The 21,956-nt window shown below is 51.3% G+C and overlaps 3 protein-coding genes across 4 annotated transcripts; 2 read left to right on the top strand and 1 right to left on the bottom strand.

Moving 5' to 3' along the window:
- Positions 1–2,026: 2,026 nt before the first annotated feature.
- Positions 2,027–5,095, bottom strand: EVX2 (even-skipped homeobox 2). 2 transcript variants are annotated; one of them, XM_034065686.1, is made up of 3 exons: positions 4,666–5,095; positions 3,245–3,504; positions 2,027–2,680 (listed from the first exon to the last, which is right to left on the bottom strand). In XM_034065686.1, exons 1-3 carry the CDS (start codon positions 5,078–5,080, stop codon positions 2,027–2,029), a joined length of 1,329 nt encoding a protein of 442 aa, XP_033921577.1. In that variant the 5' UTR covers positions 5,081–5,095. The 2 variants fall into 2 exon arrangements, with proteins under 2 accessions (XP_033921577.1, XP_033921578.1); XM_034065687.1 differs by having other exon boundaries at positions 4,657–5,080.
- A 6,864-nt stretch (positions 5,096–11,959) lies between these two features.
- On the top strand, positions 11,960–13,692 carry HOXD13 (homeobox D13). Its single transcript, XM_034065637.1, has 2 exons — positions 11,960–12,650; positions 13,442–13,692. Exons 1-2 carry the CDS (start codon positions 11,960–11,962, stop codon positions 13,690–13,692), a joined length of 942 nt encoding a protein of 313 aa, XP_033921528.1.
- A 5,776-nt stretch (positions 13,693–19,468) lies between these two features.
- On the top strand, positions 19,469–21,174 carry HOXD12 (homeobox D12). The gene is made up of 2 exons (XM_005152586.1): positions 19,469–20,105; positions 20,404–21,174. The coding sequence occupies exons 1-2, from the start codon at positions 19,544–19,546 to the stop codon at positions 20,640–20,642; spliced, it is 801 nt and encodes a 266-aa protein (XP_005152643.1). The 5' UTR covers positions 19,469–19,543; the 3' UTR covers positions 20,643–21,174.
- Positions 21,175–21,956: the final 782 nt, after the last annotated feature.

Raw genomic sequence — 21,956 nt, 5'->3', positions numbered from 1 at the left:
TTGTAAAATATTTTACAGAGTTCGTACAGCCAGCAATGTTTAAAGCACAAAGACTTTATTTACAATTTCATATAATAACCAGGTCCAACGGACCTAACATAAAACGAATTTATGTTAATTTTACCAACCAGCATCCTCGTCGATCATTTAATAGACATATATCTATATTTTGGAAAAATGTAAACATTATTGCCAAAATCATCGTATATACATCCCATATTCGTGTGATCATAACAAACGGTTCCAACGATCGAAAAGGTTAAGCTGGTAAAAGAGTGCTACGTTTTGGTCTATTTTCTTTAGCCTTAAATTATATATTAATTAAAAAAAATATGTAAACTCAGTGAACAAAAGCTGGTATAATCGATCTTTTTACATAAGTAGTCTTCCTATTCGTTCTTGACGAAATGAGAAATTTGTGGGTTAGGTGTCTTCTACCGTGCTTTAAAGTTCTCTACCCAGAAAATGTACACGTCTTGTCAGGAATCGGCTCCAGAAGCCTGGGGATTTCTCTTTTACCCTTCCCTACCCCTGCCCAGGAAATCTGTCCCACTGGACAAAAAAAAAAGAACACTCTATGATTTATGTTCACTGAACAAAACAGCATAGCCTTTAAAGTCAGATCCTGAAAGTTCTTTATCAGAATATGAAAAAAAAATCCAGTGTCTTAAAAATAGAAGTATTTCAGGACACTTACTCGAAATATATAATAGAGATTATTTTTCTTTATCTTTTTGTGTGTGTGTGTGAAAGTGTACGTGTGTGTATATTCACAATCACACAGGGCCTAAACAAGCAATAGCAAGTTAGATGAGGGCTTCAACTCTTCAGAAAAATCTCATTATGTGAGGAGTGAAGTGGCTCTGTAGGGAGCATTATGGAAATATCTGGGTTTGATTTAATGAGGCTCTTCACATTGGTGGAATATCAACTTAACAGAGAAAAGTCTACGCGGGGCGTCCAAGTTACCAAAATGAAAATTGGCAATTGAGATGATAAGAAAGTGGCTTTCTTGTGCGGAATTACTTCAGGTAGCAGAGATAACATTAAATAACATACATTCTATGCACCAAGAACAATGTTTTATGTACCAAGTCTCTTATCTGTCTCTTCTAATGACTTCCCTTAGCGGGTTGTTAGTACTTGACAGCAGGTCTCTGTGCGGGGAACTTTTTTCCAATTCCACATTCAAAGGAGGTCCATCAGAGAACATGATTGGCAATTTTCGTCATAATCTGCACATTATTAGCATCAAAATTGACATGGCAGTAACACTGGTGGTTTTTGATGTGCCTTTCCTCAAGTTCAAGGAAGTCCCTCCAGTAGCAGTGGTTTGGTATAGCAGGTCTCAGTTACCCAGTGGTGGCTTTTCAGAGGCAAAGACGCGATAGAGATGCGTGAGAAATAAATCCAAGAGCAGTTTTACCGGGAGGAGAGAAAGACGCGAAGAAAAAGAATTAGATTTAGAAAAGTGTCTGGAAAGTAAATGCTTCAGGACAACAGCCTACACCTAGAGAGATTCAAGTATTTCCCAGATAGTGTGGATGATGGTAGTTAGAAAGCGTGAGCTTAAAAAATGCCTCTCCCCATCCTGTCAATCTCACACTTCCCTTCCCGTTACTGGCCCGGCCGCGGCACCCTCATTAGCTACCGCTCGTCGCACGAGACATTGTCCGTTTCGTCGAACTCAAACCGAAATAATAACCAGAAGGGAAAAAAAAAAAATCCAAAACACAACCAAGAACAAGAAACACATTCCCTTCCGCAGCATCCCCCTCCCTGCGCCGGCTGGCCCTACCGCCCGCGGCCCCGCGGAGCCCTGTGCTGGGCACCGGGCACTGCACGGCAGCGCGCACCGTGGGGCCGCCTCTGCGGGGGCGCAAGATCCGCGGAGCGCCCTCCCCGCCTGTCAACAATAAAAAAATAGACGGAACTTTCTGGTTGAGCCCGGGGTCTCCCCGGCCCGCCCCCCCCAACCCTGACCCCTGTACAAAACACCCCCCGCCGCCGGGCCCCGGCGCGGTAGTTATCTGGTGAGCGGCGCCTCCTCCCGCTGGTCCGGCGAGGCGACTGCGGCCTTGCTGAGCACGGCGGCCGAGTAGGGCAGGAAGCCGCTCTCGGACCGCTGCCCCGCCGCCGTGCAGGGGAAGTCGGCGGCGGCGGCGCCCCGTGAGCTCAGCGCCGAGGCCGCCGCCGCTGCCGCTGCCGCCGTCTGGCTGCTGTGGCAGCTGAGGCAGGAGCAGGGCGCCGAGCCCCCCGGTGGCCCCGACCCCGCCGCCGCAGCTGCTGCTGCCGCCGCCGCTGCCGCCGCCGAGGCGGCCGCGCTGCTGTTGAGGCCGGCGGTGGCCGGTGCCTGATAGAGGCCGGGATGTCGGAAGCTGCAGAGCAGCTCCGGGCGGGAGTAGGGGTGCGAGAGGGCCCGGAAGGTGTCCAGCGGGCGGATGGATGTGGCGAAGGGGGCGGCGGCTGCCCCCGAGGCGGCAGCGGCAGCGGCGGCGGCGGTCACCCCGACGTGCGGGTAGTAGTGGAGCGGGACGTGGGAGTGAAAGGGATATGGCAGACTGCCTGTGGCCGCGGCGTGGGTCATCATGTAGGTGTAGAAGCTGGGGTCGGCCGGGTGAGGCCAAGACATGGCCAGGCGTTGCCTCTTGTCCTTCATCCGTCGGTTCTGGAACCACACCTGCGCAGGGAGACAAGCACAGTCCGGCCTCAGAGCCTTTCCGCTCCGCACCCCACCGCACCCGCTGCCGGGCACCCACCGACACCCAGCTCCAAGGCGGCGTGGCCTGTGGCCATACCGCTTGTAGAAGACCTCTCTCCTGCCTGGACAGTCGCCTGTGACCCTGCCCGAGGGGACCCGTGGGCACAGTCAGTCCCCTGGGTCCTGGGGGGACCCTTCTGTTTGAATAAACCTTTCCCCTTCAGTCGCCCCCTCCCCCCACTCAGGGCTATGTCTTTAAGATACTGACGCGCTCATCCCCCGTGTTTAATAGCTGCGTTTATTTTTCCTCCCCTCTTCTCTTTACAAAATGTGCTGACGCGATAGAAAACGATGAGGAAAATAAATAACAACAACTTCTTAAAAAGCAAACGAAAAGTGTTAGGTGTGGAGGACCAAACGAGCACAAAGGGATGAGTGCACCGAAGGGCCCTGCGAGCCCTCAGCCCCGAAGCGAAGCCGGCCGCCGGCCAGAGGGAACCGGGGAGCGCGAGGTTCCGCGGTACTGCGCGGGGCGCGGCCTACCTTGATGGTGGTCTCGGGGAGGTTGAGGGCGGCGGCCAGCTCGCAGCGCCGCGGCCGTGACACGTAGTTCTCCCGGTAAAACTCCTTCTCGAGGCGGGCGATCTGCTCGCGGGTGAAGGCGGTCCGGTACCGCCGCACCTGGTCGGCCCCCGCCGCCGAGCCGCCCAGCGCCCCGCCACTGTGTAGGCTGCCGATGCCGCCGGCGGCGGAGGGGGCGGTGGCGGCGGGGGTGCTGGGCGCCGGGCTGCTCTCCGCGTAGCCTGCGGGGCGAGCGTATGGGATGAGAGCGGGCAACGAGGCGGACCCCAATCGCCCGGCCGGGCCGGACAGGGCCCTGCGTTCCCGTCCTTCAGGCCAATCACCCTCCTTACAAATCACTGCTCCTGATAGAATCGATAAAGACGGATTGGGGAGGGGATGAAGGTATAGTTTGGGGGTTTGTTTGGGAAGTATTTGATTATTTTCTTTTTGAGTCACTTTCTAACCGCATTACTCTCAGCAGAAGGGGTAGGGGCTGGTGACTGCAGGGTGGCCGAGCCCTGGGGAGAGCGAGCGAGGGTGCTGGCCTGGGCTGGCGCAGCTGTTCCTGGCTGCGAGGAGCCAGGGCTCTGCACTGGCTTTTTATCCTTCGACTGCGGTTCTTATTGTCGTTTAAGACTTAAGAAATAAAAGCAGCCATAAAAGCCTTTTTTTCCCCTCCATCGTTATGTCCAGAACCCCTTCCTTTTCCTTTCCCTGGCACATATGACAAAAAAGGCATGCAGTGTGGCCCGTAGGAAATCCACTGCTCACCTGGCTCCCCCTCCCCAATTACAGCAATAATAACAACCACCGTCCGTCACCATGCCCCGCAAACCGTGGGGAAGGAGACAAGGTTGTTTCAAACCCCTTGTTACAAGCAAAGGAAAAGTGAACAATGCCCAGTTACCCGAGGTGAACACAGACGGCACGTTGCATATACTCAGAGCAGAACACACAGACAAATACGAGCACCTTCCTCGCGTTCCACTGTCCTCTCTCTCTCTCTCTCTAATTTAGTCTATGTCTGTATATACGCACATATACAGCTCGAGAGGCGCAGAGTTCCAAAAGCGCGAGGTAAAATAAGGAGAAAGCTTTCCCTAAATGTTGATGGGTGGATATTTATGCCTACATATATTCCGGATATATATCTGTATAGCAATGGATTTGGGCATGCACACACACACGCACGTACCCGGGCAGTGTGTCTCGGCTATCGGGATAGCGCAGTAATTGCAATAATATTTTACAGCCTGAAGCTCTGTCTTCGCAGAAGAGAGAGCGCCCATGCAGAGGCGAGCAACTTTGGCGGTGGTGGTGGGTTTGCTTTGGTTTTTAAAGCCGGCTGGCAAAGTGCGGGGCTTAGATGGAGATGATAAAGGGAGAGTTACCTTTGTTACTGTTTTCCTTCAGCTGGGAGGAAGTGAGGCTGGCTGGGGAGCGGAGCGCGGAGCAGCCCACCTCCACATCACTGTTCATATCTGCCTCTTGAGCAACTTCGGAATAAAGGTTGATTTTCTTCCTGCTTTCCGACGGCGGGATTTCGGAGGAGACGGTGCTTTCACTGCTGGGATGCTGAAGATTGAATAAAGTGTCTATTTCAAATTTGCCTTTGGCGGAGATGTCCCCTATAGCGCTGTGCAGGGAGGCGGCAGTCAGTCTCGGGCTGAGGCGACCACTGTGCGGAGAATTTTCAAGGGCCTCCAGCACCGCATTTCCAGCTGAGTCTGACAAATTCGAGAGCCTTTTGCCAGCTGTAGGGCTGTGCAGCCCTCTCTCCATCAGGATCATCTCTTTTCTTATTCTTTCCATCATCTCAGCTTTATAAAAAATGTCAAAGTTGCAGGGCTGGTCCTGTACTAATGATGAGCTGCAGCAGGGGCTAATTCACATTCAGCCCGGCAAGTGTCTCTAAATATTATTATCTCTTTTTGAGGGAGGTGTAAAAATTGTGGGATGCCAAAGCGAGGGAATGACTGGTCAAAATGACCCATACATCCTTTCTAGCCCGAAATGTCATTCATCAAAAAGTGGTGCTCGTCATTAAGGTACGAATGACGCTGTTCGAATAATCATTTATTGTAACAGGTTTATAAGCAAATAAATACAAGCTCCTGTCAGTGGATAATGAAGGCGGCTTCAGAGCAGACAAATATATCCAGGTGGAAAGAAAGAAAGACAAGAAGTGAGGAGTAAAGCTCTTGTCCTTAGCTTGATCAGATCTTGCTTGAATTGCTCTGGGGTTTGGCCTCTGGGGTGGAATTGACAGTCTGATTAATAAAATGAGCTGTGCAACATTTCCCCCTTCATTTAGGTGCATCATTATGCTCTGATTTTTGTTTTGTTGCCTTTTAGGTCCTAATGATGCAGCTTCTTTCTCATTTGTCCTCGGACAGAACTACATGCTAAATATTAGATAATGGTTTTCTTTATTATTATTTCTGAGGCGGATGTTAGATCACAAAGCGAGGAAATGCTGGAAGAGGACCAGAGGACCGAGAACCTCCTGCCGGGGATATCTCTTTGCTCTTCCCTCCTATTTCCAGATCACGTTAGTACTTTTATTTAGGAATTTACCCTGACACCCCACGCACCCCCTCACACCCGCGAACCTTATACCCAGACTTTGTAAGACCGCTGATGCCGGCGCGCATCGATCCTGGAAATTAAAATATTTGTTTTAATCTAGTATATTATAATTCGAAAGTATTTTTCTCCGTTGCATCCTTAAATACAATCTCTTTTTTACTTTCTAAAATCCTGCTTATCGATGAAGCTAGCCTTCGATTTATTCTCCCCTCTGGAGCAACACTGGCTGTTGTATAGTGTGATGGGGGAAATAACAGAAGAACACTAAATGCATTCGTGATTTTCAAACACTCCACTGCCGTGTCATTTCATCCTCCCGGAGGGTTTCTCTCTAGCCCTCGCTTTCTTCCCTCCCCACCGCCAGGAATGTCTATGCATTGAAAGAATTAAAAAATAACAATAGAAACAAGTGATGGGGGTTTAGTGCCCGCAGACTTCGACCTGGCAGAGTCACCACCTCTAGCACCCTCTCTCCAAGTTACCTGTGGCTCAGTGAGCTCATCTCTCCGCTCTTTCCCGGGTGCCGCTCTGCAGGGGACACTGGCTGCCGCGCTCTGCAGGCGTGACAGTCGGAAAGTCTCCCTTCAGTGATAACTTTGCTAGTAATAATGACGCTGATGGCAACCATTTAAACGAAGATAAATCCTTTGTCGTTAGCATCTCTGGAGTGCGCTTCGGTAGCTGCCCAATCTTTATTCTCGCCGTGATTTTTTTTCACCCACATAATCTAGTATTTAGACCCTGAGGAGCTGAGTTTCATCGCCCGGAGAGATACCCCAATGTTTCCTGTGATTTTTTTGCGAGGAGAGCTCTTCCTGCTAATGTTAGTCACATACATCTCCTAAGTTCTTGTGCTCTTGCGCATGATTCATAGGTCTAAAATGGGATACTTGTCAGATTCTTTTTTAATAATGTGTTAAAGTCTCCCTAAACATTCCACCAAATATTTGGGAAACATTCTAGGCGTTGTTTGCAAAATCCAGCCTTCTACTAATGAACGTTTTATGTCAGCCCTTTGAAATGTGATTTTAGACTGCAGTGTGATGTCCTGCGTTTTATAGCCCCAAACCCAGACAAAAGTAAATAACAACTTTTCCTCTCCCGCAGACGATGCGGAGGGGAACGGAGGTGGGCGCAAGTGGAGGGTAGACCTCCACGCGACCCCTCGCTCCCCGTCTCCCCCCAGACGGAACGGGGACTTGTGCCTTTGCGCTGCCCTCCCGGCGGGACGGAGGGCATGGTGTCCCCGTGCTACACCCACCGAGCGTGGCAAAGCGGGCAGCCGGGGGGTTCGCAGGCCGGCCGGGGTCCCTGAGCCCCTGTTTCCCCGCCGCGCCCGCGGGAGGAGGAGCGGAAGCCTGCGGCCAGGTTTATTGCTGTCGTTTGGCGCCCTCCTCTGTTTTCTTAAGCGCTGTAACAGGGCGAGCATCTTTGCCCCTGCTCTTTTGGAAACCGCAGCCGAGATACCACATCTCAGAAGCACTCCTGTTCTTGTATGTGCACAACCAGAGTGGGCACAACATTACACTCCAGAAATGTTACTGCACCACTAAAGAGGAGGGAACGCATTTTATGTTATTCGGTGTGGATGGTAAAGACTAGAGGAAAAGCGCCAATGTAAGAGAAATAAGTTACACTCAAGTGTGGCTGTGAATGATCTTTATTAGTGTTATGTTTTATTTTGCACCTTTTAATAATACTGATACCTTAGGTTATATACAGTGTATCTTAAAATACAGCTACACTCATATGCAAGGAAAAGAACATGTTATAAAAGACATTAATAATCCACTAAGTAGATGTGAGGTAACAAAACTGTTCCCTGCCATGCAGTTAATCAGTTCAACCCAAACTGTCAGCTCACTAATAAACAAGTCATCTGATATTTATATTTCCAGCAAACTAGAAGCATTTACAGCAGTGATATTTATCGTGGATTTTTTTTTCTGCCCCAAAACAATAGCACAGCCTAAAAATCTTTCAACATATGTTTATAGAACTTCAAAACCAACAGCTCGACTTAAACAACCTCCGGCATTAGAGAGATATTAGTGAGCAATGGGGGAGGAAGTTTCAGAGACCGATGAAATATGCAAGGTTTTGTCAGACGCTGTTTACTCAGTTGTTCTTGTAAGTTTAAATGGCTGCTTAGGCCTATGGCCAAACGTCTTTGTACTTTTACCTTGGAAGCTATTACTCAAGGCATCAAAGAACATTTCAGTGTTCGTTTATTAAATCTGAGCCTGGAAAGAGAGGTCACGGAACCTGATTGAAGTGAAGTTCGTATTAAATCAGCCAAACAACACCTCGGCCAGCTTTTCACGACTCAGCGTGCTTGGGAAAACGGACACGAATATCTGATTCCTCCTCCCCGGCGGGGCAGGCTGCCAACTAGGGCCCGGGGCGCCAGCGGCTGCCCGTGGCAGCGCAAGGTCTCTGGGACACGGTCCGCGGAGAGGAGCAGGCAGCGCTGTGGCTCCGGGGGTGCGGAGCCGGGAGCGGCGGGTACCAGTGAGCACCGCAGGAGCGGGACTGCCTCGGGGGACCCTGTGAGGCCGGGGGAGTGGGAAGGGGAGCCCGCGGCGGCGCCGGAGGCAGGCTCGGCGGCGCCACCTGGCGGCACTGCGCCTCCACTGCGCGGCGGGGCCGCAGGCTCCGCTCTCCCTGGCCCGCCGCAGGCCGCCTGGCAGTGTAGCACCGCGGCTTCCTCGTGTTTCGGTTCGCACCGCGCTGTCGCTCAGTCCCGACTCTCCCCTCCGGTTCAGATCGTGGTGCAGGGCCACCCGCGGGGAGTCTACCTCCTGTTCAGTCCTGGTTCTCCTTGAAATGTCACCTCGCAGCGGTGCAGGGCATGAACCGGCTCTGTTCCCAGTCACGCGGGTCCGGCAGCACCGTCCCTCCCCTCGCTTCCCAGGCGGACATCCCCTTTTGAGGACTTAATGATTACATGATGTCTTCTGGGGCTGCCTTTGCATACAAACAGGTTTCAATTTAAAGGATAAAGCCTTACTGCCATCGCAAAGCAACCCGGACGATTCTTCGTCCTAGGTCGCTTTGACGGCAGGGTCTGGGTCCCTGAGGTCCCCGCGCGGCCTCAGAGGGGAGGTGGGAGTCAGGCAGCGGCCAGCACCGCCCGTGACCTTAGAGCTCAAGTTCAACGACCGAAGTGTTCTACCGCCCGTCAGCGCTGCGTCTGGGCGAGGGCGCAGAGAGACCTGAGTAAACTTTCTCCCTCCGTCTCGAAATGGAAATTTTAAAGGCTGAAATAAATAAAGAGATGAGAATCTGTGGCACGGATTTGGAGGGAAAAAGTAGTTTAACATTTTTCCACATGTTGCTGTTAAAGCTTTTCATTATCGTAATTCGGGTAGGGGAAAATAAAAGCTTTTCTGTTCTGTTTAGCTATTAAAAGTCCACGCAAGTTAAAAGGTAACAACGGAACGCAGTGTGCACGGGGGAACGTTTGAGGGAAGTATAAGTCGATTTTTTTCTCTTAGTTTATCTTTTCCGTTTGTCCTGGAAGATCTTTTCCCCTTCTTTTTCTTTCTTTTTTTTTTTTTCTACAATAAACACTAACAAGAGAAGCTACTTCCTAAAGACACAGCTGAAAAAAACTTATTTTTTTTCCTGGGAGAGACCAGGCGGAAGACAGAGGGCAAATAATAAAAGACTGTCCTAAAACTTGAGTGGAGTCCTAACTCCGTTAAATCATAGCAAATGTATCTGAGGAAATTAGATTATTTCAGGGAGGGGGAAGCCAAAATAATCAAAATCCACTTTTTAATTATTGTTATTCGGGAGCAGAACACAGCCGGCAATGCTATATACTTCGTGCGCTACTCAGATTCCCGTGCAATGTGTCAATAGGTGATGCTGCGCTGCTCCGCGGGAAGGCAAGTAGTGTCCGTAGCTGAGGGCGGGCAACAGCGGCACATCGCCCTGCTGGTCGCGGAGCTAACTCTCGGTGAGCACTGTCCCCCCTCGGCAACGGGAACAGGGGGTGGCTCCGGACCGGGGTCGGGGCGGCAGCACGGAACCCTGCACTACCCCCGGGGCCGTAGGACGTGTCCTGTCACTTGTAAAATGGGCGGATGCTCTCAGAGATCCGACCTTGCCTTATGAGCTCATTATTTTTATTCGTGTGCATAATATCCTGCCGTGCAAGTCAGTGCTGTTTTCTACACCCTCCACAAAACGGCTCATTATAGAATTGAAGTTGTTTGTCATAAACCCTCCCAAAGACACTGTTTTCTAGGACACCGAGGAGCTCTCATTTGACAGAGTTCCACCGTGGTTTGTTTTGATGTTTCGGAACTCAAAAAGCTCTGAAAACCTGAGCTTTAGGTGCTCATTTCTTTCGTCGGCCGTATTTAAAATGTCGTGACGAGAAAGAAAATTTCATTGCATTTATGGCAGTGGGAAGCACAACGGGAGGTGGGAATTCAAACAGAAAGATGTCCGGAGAAATAGTCTCTCATTTCTCAGGACTTCAGTGCGTTAGCAGTGCTTTCACTAGGAAACTGCGTACAGGGAAATAAAAGGATGAGAAACTCATGCCTCGACAAAGCGTCCACCTAATTATATATAATTTCATGTTCTGAGAGTAGGTACTGACTCGATTTATAACCGAGCGAAACACATAATCACGCCTGGCTCACTCTTAGCTGATTATAAAAGATTAATAGCAATTAAGTGGTTAGAACTCTAGAACGTGTTTGCCATCCGGTTGTTGATGTGCAACCTTTGTCATTCCACCCCTCTTCCAGAAACTGCCGAAGACTACTAGACTGCTAGTCCCCTCCGCTCCCGCGGCAGCCCAGCAGTCAGGGGGAGGCCCACCGCCTGCCCTGAGAAGTCACCCACAGCACCCAGATCTTGTCAGCACTGAGTTTCACCTCTACGGCAGTTGCTTCTCTCCTGCGCCTGAGCCTTCATCGGGACAGCAAACACGGCCCCAGCTCTATGCTTTCAGAGGGCGAGAAGTTTCTCTGCCTTTCCCAGCGGAGCTGCCGCAACTTGTTGCCCTCCCCGCCCCAGACAGGGCTAAATGTCTGTAATGCACAACCGCGGAGCTACAGGAGCCGGCCCAGAGGGGCAGGAGCAGGGAGTCGTCTTTGCTGCTTTCTCCATTTCGAGCTCTTCAGGCTGCTGCAACTTCCATATCGACCCAGCGGGAGAGTCGAGAGAGACGACAGAAGGATTTGCCACAGTATTGGGTAGTCACCACCAGAACAGCCGTCAGCATAAGCAAATGCTGCGTTTTAACTAGTCTGCCTTACCACGACACAGACTGACACTGCAAGGGTATAAAAGCCACATCTAATGAATGCCAGGTTTAGCATCTTGTGCTGCACACAGCCCTGGTGCCTTTTCCTGGCTGGTAGCGATATCGTGGAGGGGGGTGCTAAAGCAGAGATCTCCCACGGACCGATTGCTCAGTGGAGCCGGGGATCCCTTCTCCCCTACAACAAAGCCCTCCTACTCTATACATGTCCGGGAAGGAGGGAGGTGTGGAGGATGGGATACAAAGACCGTGCTGGGATTTTCTTCACCCTGCCGCAGACACAGCAATGATCTGGGGAAGGTCTCCCCGGGGATTCAGTCAGATCCCTGCCCTCGGCTTCGACCAGAACCCCTGCCTGCTGCTTCAAAAGTGCCAGCGGAGGTCCTTGGTCCTTCTCTGGCCCTTTTGAAGCTGCAGGCAGGAGGAAAGGGGGGATGAAAGCGGCGGGGGCGAGGCTGGCCCTCAGGGGCATCTCCGCCGCCCGCCCGCCCAGCCCCTCCCCAGCGCCGGGGCCGCGGCGGGGCGGGAGCTCAGCAGCGGGGCGGGGGTGGGAAGGGAGGGGGGCGCTCCGCCGGTGCGGACCGGGGGGCTGCGAGGCGAAAGGGGCAGTACGGGCAGCGGGAGGGTCACATGTTTCCACAGCAGCCTATGAGCAGCCCCCCGGGCTGCGGCAAACTAATCTGGAGCCGGCCGCCCCCACCCCCGTCCCCCCTCCCAACCTGGACTTCGTTTTTATAAACGTACCGCCAGGATCCAACCTGTTGGAGGCAAATAACCATTTGCATCATGCCCGGCCGGGGACCGAGCCGCCGCCGCCCGCGATGTGCAAGGCCATGAGCAAAGCAGCGAGCTGGGAGATGGACGGACTGCGCGGCGACAGCAGCGGCGGCGGCGGCGGCAGCGGAGCCCCAGGGCAGTGCCGTAATTTTCTCTCCTCGCCCGTTTTCGGGGCGGCGCACACGGGCCGAGCGGCCGCCGCTGCCGCCGCCGCCGCCTCGGGGTTCGCCTACGCCGGCGGAGGGGAGCGTTCGGGGGCGGCGGCGAGGCCCGACCCCCCGGCCAAGGACTGCCCAGGCTCCGCCGCGCCGGCCGCCGCCCCTGCGCTCGGCTATGGGTATCACTTTGGCAATGGATACTATAGCTGCAGGATGTCCCACGGGGTTGGGATCCAGCAAAACGCCCTGAAGTCTCCCCCCCATGCCTCCATTGGCGGCTTTCCTGTGGAAAAGTACATGGACGTCTCCAGTCTGACCAGCACGAGTGTCCCCGCCAATGAAGTCTCCTCCAGGGCGAAGGAAGTGTCCTTCTACCAGGGCTATACAACCCCCTACCAGCACGTTCCTGGGTACATAGACATGGTCTCAACGTTTGGCTCTGGGGAACCGAGACACGAAACATACATATCAATGGAGGGCTATCAGTCTTGGACTCTGGCTAATGGCTGGAATAGTCAGGTTTACTGTGCCAAAGATCAGACACAGAGCTCACACTTTTGGAAATCGTCCTTTCCAGGTACGAGAGGGAGAGAAATGGTCTGACCTGCACCCCCCCGTGCCTCCTCCGCCTGCCAGTCCCCTCCCCCGCCCCTCGGGCTGCAGGGGCGGCCTGCCGAGGTGGACACGCCGCACAGGCACAGAGCGGAGAGACAGGGGGAGACGGTGGATTTTCCTTTTTCCTTCCCCCCCCCCCCACCCCGGGAGGAAACCTCACCCTCTGCTTTCCATCCCGCGGGACAGACCCTGGAGCTTCCCCGCCGCTCAGCGCCAGGGCCCCGATCCCCGGCCCGGGGGTACCAGGGCGGCCGAGGGCTCCTTCTCCCGCTGTCTCTTCCCTCGGCGGCCGCTTTTGTGTTCGCGTTCGCAGCTTGAAGGACGGTGCTTGAAGGCTTGCGGTCCTCTGCCTCTCCGGCCGGCGACTAACGCGGCCCCAGAGCACTTAAGAGGCTGGGAGTAATGAGAGCACAGAGGCACAAACCACATGCAAACAAACCCGGGGAAACACACACCAAAGCGAGTTCTCTGTTTGTGCGCTGCCAGCTCCGACCTGCCCTCGGCCCCCCGGCCAAAGAAAGCCCCCGCCGTCCTGCACGCTCGCTAGCGATGCATGCCTGCAAAGTGATGACAGTCCATCAAGGTCGTGGTGCTTTACTAACGGGCAAATAATGTGGCAGTGTAAATAATAATAAACTGTAAACAACCCCGTATTATTTATTTGCCCGTGAAACCAGTGCCCGACAAGTATTGGTTAAGCTTTAAACGCCTGTAATAAAATTCTAATTTTTCACATAATGTCTTTTACCATAGGGGACGTTGCACTAAACCAGCCTGATATGTGTGTCTACCGACGTGGGAGAAAGAAGCGAGTGCCCTACACAAAACTGCAGCTTAAAGAACTCGAGAATGAATATGCCATTAACAAGTTCATTAACAAGGACAAGAGGCGAAGGATATCCGCAGCCACAAACCTGTCTGAGAGACAAGTTACCATTTGGTTTCAGAACAGGAGGGTGAAGGATAAGAAAATAGTCTCCAAACTGAAAGACAATGTATCTTGATCTATTAGTTGTGGACAGTGGTGGATATATAAACTCAATTTACGACCAGCTAAAGACTTTTGGAAAGACTTGAAAATATATTTAATTTTTTTTTCTTCTTCTTCCAGCGGTGGTTAAATTTCGGGAATTGTTTCCCATGAAAGTCAGCGTTTTTCTCTCGGTGGAAGGGAGTGCTGACAAGTCCTGAATTATAGTTCTGTTTCTTCCTTTAGAAAACAATAATAATATTAATTATATTTTCTGTTCTTCCCTCTAGGCCAGTATAAACGAATTTAAATATGTTGAACGGTTGCAGTTATAACTTTCTTAAATGCTTAACTCTTGGGGGGGGTCTGTTTTGGTTTTTTTTTTCTGAACAACAGTCAATGCCAAAAAGTGTCAGTTTTGATTTGGTATCGTAAACTTCAAAACACACCGACTGAAAAAAAAAAAAAATCAATCAGAAAACGCAAGAAATCCGGAGTCCGGACCCGTGGCTGCACCAGGCTGCTGCCAAAACCCGCCGAGCGCACCGGAACCCGGAGGGAATCCCGAATTGCATGGAGGGGTAATGCCTGCAACCGGGTTTTGTCTCTTTTGAGGGAATTAAAGTATCTCCGAGCTGGTGCGGGGCGACAAACACAGTGCTGGGCATCTCCCACCGCGCTTCCTGTTTCCGTAGGTTTGGGTTTGGTTGGGGTCGTGTTTTGTTTGTTTTGGTTTTTTTTTAGAGTGAGGCTTTTTTGTTTGTTTGGGGTTTGGAGTTTTTTGCGGGGGGGGCGGTTGTGGGTTGTTTTTTTGGGGGGTGGTGTTTTTTGGGTTGGGGGTTTTGTTTTGATCTGATTTTTTTTTTTTTTACGTTTTTGCGGTTCCCTGCGGGTCCGTTTTCAGTAGAAGTATTTAATATAGTTCATATTCCCCGATTTCCGACTGTTCCCAGCTATTCGTGTCTAGTAGCTCCTCGGAGGAGTCGGTGGGGGCACCTCCGGGAAGCACTTTCTTTTCCCGGGACTGACGGGCCGGCTTGTCCTGCAGCCCGGTCTGTATAAACCTGCGCAGCCCCTGTGTAAATTGGCGGCTCTAGCCTGTTTGACCTGACCAGCACAAGATTTTTCTCCTTTCCTCTGCCATGGCTCTTAAAAATTAAAATAACAAAACCAAACAAAATAAAACAAGCTCCTGGTTGGAGAAGTGAAGTTCACCGCTAACTTTTAATTTACAAAACTAAACGGGTGTTAATGACAGAAGCAATAAATAAGGAATTTCAAAAGATGCCGTAATTTATATAGGCCGAAAGGCGAGCATTTTGTCGATTTTTTATTATTTTAAACCTAGTGTGCATGTTATGATATACACAGGGTGATCAGACACGCTAGTCAACTACTAGGAGAGAGAAGCGGTATCTCTCTGTTAATGTGCCTCTTCTAATTATTAAAACGTGTGTGTTCCGAACTAGTATTATTTATTTGAATACCCTATTGTTCTAAACACTTTGATTACCAGTGTATGTGGGTAAGACCTACGGTAAGACTCTTTCTCCATAAACCATGTCTTTTTCTTTTCTTGTCTTCAAGTCTGCTTTTACTTTGTGTTAGGATTATGGGCTGTTCCAAGCTGTTAACAATGTTGCCAAACTGTTTCTGAACCGTCTTTAATAAAACTATTTCTTTTCGAGATATATATATATATAAACGAGAGGACAAAATTCGCCTTCTTTTTGCAGCACGGTGTTTCGCGGGTTGCAAGTTTGCCTGGGATGTTTCCAGGACCACTTAAAGACCGCGTTCTTGGGAAAGGAGAGTTAGATACGATGCGAAGCACGCTGAAGTAGGGAAAGGCGTCTCCGCGTGCGCTTTTTCGCCGGGGAAGGGTTTGGGAAAGAAAGAAGTACTGCCAACGGAAAATATCCGAGGTGGGAGGAAAGGGGGTGTCTGTCTTTCCCTCTCCTCCGAGCCCGGATCTGCCTGCTCGGTGCCTAGCGCGACCCAGCGCCCCTCAGTTTCGCCTCCCAAGCTGCCCTTTGCCGGCGGTCGGCGGCGGGAGCGATCGGCCAGTTCGGCACCCCTCCTTTCGCTCCTCAACCGGCTGGCTCCAGTGGTGGGGTATCTTCCGCCTCCTCCACCCTGTTCCTTCCCCTTTCTCTTCCGCTTGCACATTCACTGCTTTTGAAACGTTTATTTTCCCCGAACGGATGGGAAGAAAGTCCATATCGGAGCATTTCAGATTTTATCGCAATATATATTTTTGTTTGATTCTGGGAACAGAGGATACTTGTGGGACACATCATTTAGGTACCTGGAACGGCCCTCTCTGCTGGTGCAGACTTGTTTTCCTTGAATATTTTAAATTCTTCTTTCTTTCCTTGACACCTCCCCATCCTCCCTACTTTGGTCCTATTAATTCTGGAGTAGTTTTCCCCCCCGAGGAGTCTTCCTCTGGCCGGGCACTGCCAGAGTTGTTGTGTTGCCCGGCAGCGGAGCCGTCGCGGGCTGCTCCCTTCCTCCTTCCAGGCTTAACCTTTGGCTTTGCTGGCTTTCAGACGACACAGCTTTGCCAAGGCCAAAGCTCCCTTTCCAGGGCAGGAGGAAACGTGAACTGGCTGGCAAATGGGTACCAGATGGAGAGGAGTCACCTTTTAGTTTTGTAACAACGTGCAGAAACGTTAAGAAACCAGCAGCCACAGCCAGGAGGGAGGCCAGGGCTGCGAGCCAGTACACAGCAGTCGTCCACCTACCAGTGCAGATTGGAAGACTTTTTCAAGCCTGGAGCTAGATCACTGACAAGCGTTATTCAAAGCTCCGGTGCCGGGAGCCTGGGCTCTTCCAAGCGCTCACGGACCCGACAAGGCCCTGGTGCTCAGCGCTTCACCCAGCGCGGAAGCCGAGCCTCCACGCAGCCGGGCACAGCCGGCCGTGTTTAGAGAAGGCCATAACGCTTCGCAGGAAATGTAGTGCGTATTAGTACAGATAATTGATATGTACCTCGACAAAGTGGCTTGCAAATGCGCAGTGGCACGATGATGCATTGCAGACCGGCCGCATCGCCTGCCCCGTAGCCACCATGGAGCTTGCTTGGCTACTGTCAGGCAGTGCTATTTCCCAGCCATGTCTGAGGCAATCCTGCCATCTCCTGGACAACCCTCGGCATAGGCAGCGGAAGCCTTAGCCTCGCCTCAGGAGCGCGTTTTCGAGTGATAAACGAGCGAGGGAGACTACTCGGTCACACGCAGAGCAACCTTCATCTGTAAGCCTGAAGAACATGTATGCCAGTGAAATCATAGCGTGTGGTCAGCTCTGATGTTCAGGCCGATCCGGTTGCCTACTTAAAAAAAAAAAAAAAACGAAGAGCGGAAAGGAGCGTGTGAAAGCAGCCCTCCGGGTCGCTCTGTTCCTCAGCGGTGATATTTCCTGTACAGACACAGGCAGGGGGACACCCGCGGCATTCTATCGCCCCCCCCCCCCAAACCAGAAGCCGGCTGGGGCTGGAAAAGCCAGCACCAGTCCGTCCGAGGCTCTCCGCCCCGCGGCAGCGGCCAGCCGCCTCTGCAACAAGATGTTTCTGTCAGTGCTTTTCCCTGCAGACTTAAACATTAACATCACTTTCCGCAGCTGTGTCTCCAGCTACTCCCGATTTTTCTTTTCATATTTTTTTTCGCGGTATTAATTAGCAATTATAGATGAGTTGAGCATTAATTGAGAGCTCTGTTTTCTCTAACCCCATAAAAGTTAGTTTGAAGTGTCACCTTTCTTTCCGGTAACTAGGAACTCACATCCATTCCCTGTGTTTATTGCGGGCTGAAAAAAATATAGACTTTGAGCACAAAAAGTTCCTTCTATTTTCTGAGAAGCGAAAATCAGAGTCAGCTTTTCGGTAAAAGCGAATTATGAAAATAAACCATTGCCCATCCTCATGGGGAGAAAAAAAAGCAGAAAACAAGTAAGCTAATAAGAGGGAGATTCAATTGGTAGACATAACTCAAACAATAAAAATTAAAGGCAGTGGTCAGTAATATCCTCCAGCGGTGCTTGTGTGGTCCTGTGTGGTCTAGGAGGGAGCAATCATTTAAAGCTTTCTTCCAGGGCAATGAAATTACTGCAGAATTTACCCCAATTTCCCATTAAACAGAAAGATGAATTTGATTAGGAGAATGTCAAGAGGGGCAGAGTCTCTGATCTCGGAGTAGAAATAAAACCAAGATTAAAACTATGATTAAGAGGACAATAACACGGAAAATTAACTCTACCTGTTAACTAGGTTCAGGTTTTTAACCGAAGTAATGAAAGTTACTAAATCCGGGCATTAGGACTGCTGAAGATGGGCTCGCTCAAACTCGGGGAGATACTGTTGGAAAAGAGGCCGGGGACAGAAAGGCCCCGTCTGGGTGACGAATGGGCCTCCAAAGGGGCTGTGGAGCGGCGGTACCGGGAGGTATCTGGGAGCACGGGTCTCTGCTGGGCTCCGGCAGGATGATGCTCCCCGAGTCGCCTAGTAGCTTGGCCTCTGCGGGTGCCTTTGGGTGCAGTACACGAGGCTTCGGCTTGCCTCTGTGGGGAGAACACCTCCTGCCGACCCTCATGGTCTGGAAAGGACACGAGCAACATCCTGGGAGGATACTCTCAAACATGATTGTATTTGTACTTACTCCGGTGTAACGGGTAAAATGGGAGAAATAGCGGAATAACTGGGCTGTTGTTTGATATCTTCAAGTAAAAATATGTATAAGCTCACCAAAACAGCACCAGAATAACACAGTAAGGGATAATTTTCTCTTCAGGGGAGAAAAATTCCTCATATGCAACTTGGGAGATAGCAGCGGGGTACCCAGCCGAGCTGACTGCCCACCGTTACACTCCCATCTGCTGCAGAGCAAAACCGGTCAGTTTCTTTTTTTGCCGTCTTTCCATTCTGTTTGAATGTTTGTCTGTTTGTTTATCTCGGCTGGTCGCTCAAGTAATTCCGTATTGTTGCTGCTGTTAGTCTGTTGGTGTTTGGTTGTGTTTTAAGGACAGAATAAACTCCAGGATTTAGAGGTGTCGTTTAAAATCTTGCCTTCTCTTCAGAGTGAAGATGAAAGGTAAAAGGGGTAAAAAGGGCAGACATGCGTACCTAAGAGAATACTAGTCATTAGTGTACCAGAATGACGCTCATGGTAATATCCGAACAATTAAGAATATAATTGTAAGCATATGCAGATGCATATCATGTTGCTCACAATTAAAACAAGCGCGTGTATAAAGCGGGCATAATGCGTACTCTGCTCACAGACACACACACACAGACGCAGAAACACATCCGTGTGTCCTAAGCACTCGCATCTCCTTTCCGTTACTGGGAAGAAGATATCGTAGGTTATTCCCAGCCCGCTGTGCGCACGTTTATCGCAGTGATAGTTTTCGCCCCAGCAGCTGCCCAGGCCTTGGGGAACTCCAGACCCCGGGGTGCTGCTCAGCCCTGGAGGGGGTCTGCCGGCTCTGGAGCGGTTCTGCCAGGCAGAGGCTGCGCCGGGGGTTGCCCTGTCCCCTCGGCAACTCTGCAAATGATCAGTTTCCCCCCATCTCTCTAGCGCCGCAGCTTTGCCAGCCAGGCCCAGCCACTTTTATAGAAGCAGAGACCATGTTTTCCCCTCCCCCTTGCGAGCTCGGTATTTTCATATTTCAAGTGTTATCATAAGACTTTTTAAAAGGGGGAGAGAAAAAAAAGAGACGGGGGGAAAAAAGGGGGGACTCTGTGGCTCGGTGGCTGGAGGCGGTGCTGAAATTACCGGCTTTGAAGAACCTGTCTGCAAAGTTTCGTCCAATCGTTTCAGGCTTTCCGCTTATTCCCTGTTGTAACTAAATACTGCTGTAAGAACAGCTGAAGTCCTTTGTTGGAAATGTGTGATCGCAGTCTCTACAGATCTGGCTACGTTGGTTCTCTCTTGAATTTGCAATCTCCAGATTCCTTTTATTTTCCCAATTTGCGGGCTAATGGCAGTCAATTGGCGGCTCTGCCCACCATTTCCTACCCCCGGAGCTCGATCCCCTGGACTTGCTCAAGTTCGTGCGCAGCCCAGCCGCAGAGCCACGCGTTCGGCGGCGCGGCGCAGCCTTACCTCCCCGGCTCCGTTCCAATCAACATCAGCTCCAACGGCAACAAAGAGTGCCTGGAAGACAACAATAAATATTACGCCCACGATGCGAGCTCCAAACAAGAGGAGAGATGCAGGCAAAGGCAATCTTTTGCAAATGACCCAACTGTTACTCACGCAGCCAACTTAAAGCCCGTAAAGTATGACCACTCGACCCTGCAGAGGGGTTTGCATGGCTCGGCTGCTCTTTTTGAAGTGAATTCCTGCACTTCCAGCTTAAAGGAGGACATCAAGAATTCCGTCAACTTGAACCTGACAGTTCAGCCCGCAGCAGTCCAGTCATGCCTCAGACCTTCAGTGCAGGATGGTATGCCTTAAATATCTCGCTTTAGCTAGAGGAGACCTAGCGATACTTGCTTTCTAGGAGATGCCTGTAATTGCTTTGTAACCCCCCACCCCCTCCACCCCCCCCCCCCGTAACGCATTCGGAGCGATAATCGCTTAATCCGACTCGGATGTAGATAGCAATTGCGCTGTCAGATGTGCTTTGCTCAATTTGCCGACCTAGTTTAGCCCTGTTATCTTGCGGGTGGTTATTTTTTTTTTTTCATATTCTTCCTAATGCCCAGACCTGATCCACTAAATTATCGACGTGTTTGTTGTAGGTTTGCCTTGGTGCCCCACCCAGGGGAGATCAAGAAAGAAACGGAAACCTTACACAAAACAACAAATTGCTGAATTGGAAAACGAGTTTCTCCTCAATGAGTTTATTAACCGACAGAAGAGGAAAGAACTATCAAACAGACTGAATTTAAGCGATCAGCAAGTTAAAATTTGGTTTCAGAACCGGCGGATGAAAAAGAAAAGAGTAGTAATGCGAGAGCAGGCGCTTTCTATGTACTAGAGCAGAGTCTGACCGTTCCTGCATGAACTTATGCCCGGAGTGTTCACCCCTAGAGTAGAGCGTATTCGTGAGTTAAACGCGGGGACTGCGGTTTGTGGGTTGTTTTTGTTTTTACCGTTTAAACCAAGTTCACGAAACGCGTAGGATCCCTGCGTAAATTGGCAGGCGCTGAGTTCTTAGCCAAAACAAAGAAGACAAGCCGGACCAGCATGGAAACCTGTGTTATCAGCTTTTAACCTTTCCTTCTCCATTTATATATAGTTCCTCATGCTTTTTACCCTCTCTTTCCTCGGAGAACGAGTGGTGCTAAACTAAAGTCGATTTATTCTATCTGTATGTAAACACCATTTTGCAGCAAAAATAAAGGAGTAACGCCTAGTAAAGACGTCAGCTCTGTGAATCCTGGCCGCTCCCTTCATCTGCTGCTCTGCACGCCAGGGCAAGCCTGCGGCGCCGGCTTGTTTTGTGGTTTGGAATAACCTGCTCGAGCAGCGATGGGGAAAGTGGTTAGCAAATAAACTTTTTTCTTTTTTTATTTTCTTTTCCCTTTTTTAACTTTCACCCCCTGCTCGGAGCTGCAGATCCGGCCGCAGCCTGGCAGAGAGGGCACGTGACACCCGCTCAAGGCCAGCGCGTAACCTGCGCGCCGGCTCCGCGGTGGCATCTGCTCACGCTTGCCCGACGGCAAGGGCACGGGCAAGGGTAATGGGTGGAGGGAAGCCTGTGTGCCGGCCGGGGATGGAGGGAGTTGCTGCTGCTCCATTCCCCGGGTACAGAGGAGCGGTTCCCCCTTCGGAAGATGCTCCCCGCTGCCCCCGCCTTGCGCCAGACGGACTCCGGGGGAGCCCGGCTTATCGCAGAGGCGGAGGGGCAGCAGGGCCCCGAGCAGGCAGCCTCCGAGGCGTCGCCGCCGGTGCCGCCCCAGGTGGCCGGGCCAGGCTGGGCCCTGCCCTTCCAGCGCCACTGACTTTGGCCTTGTCCAAGAGCTGCCCCAAACAAACAGGAGGAGGGAGAGCGGGCGGTGTTGAGGCCGCAGAGGGCTGGGGTCGGGGCCTGGGCTGGGGCAGTGCTGCGGGGAGCCGGAGACAGCCTCTCACCCCGAGATGCTGCCGTTGCAGGAGAGGCGAGAGCCAGGAGTGTTTGGTGGGTTTGATTATCTTGAGGGACGGTCCCTATGGCCGTTTCAGCAGAGTCTTTTATGAGGGAAAGGGGAGACCGCTTTCAGTTTTTTTTCTCCAGATATAAACCTCAGAGGATAACCCAACCAGAGTGGCTGGGAGCATTGCCCAAGCCGTTTGATTAGTGTTTTAGGAC

The sequence above is a fragment of the Melopsittacus undulatus genome, chromosome 8 (assembly GCF_012275295.1).
Source record: "Melopsittacus undulatus isolate bMelUnd1 chromosome 8, bMelUnd1.mat.Z, whole genome shotgun sequence".
NCBI lineage: Eukaryota > Metazoa > Chordata > Aves > Psittaciformes > Psittaculidae > Melopsittacus > Melopsittacus undulatus.
The sequence above is the reverse complement of the archived record's forward strand: the minus strand, read 5'-3'. Positions and strand labels throughout refer to the sequence as shown.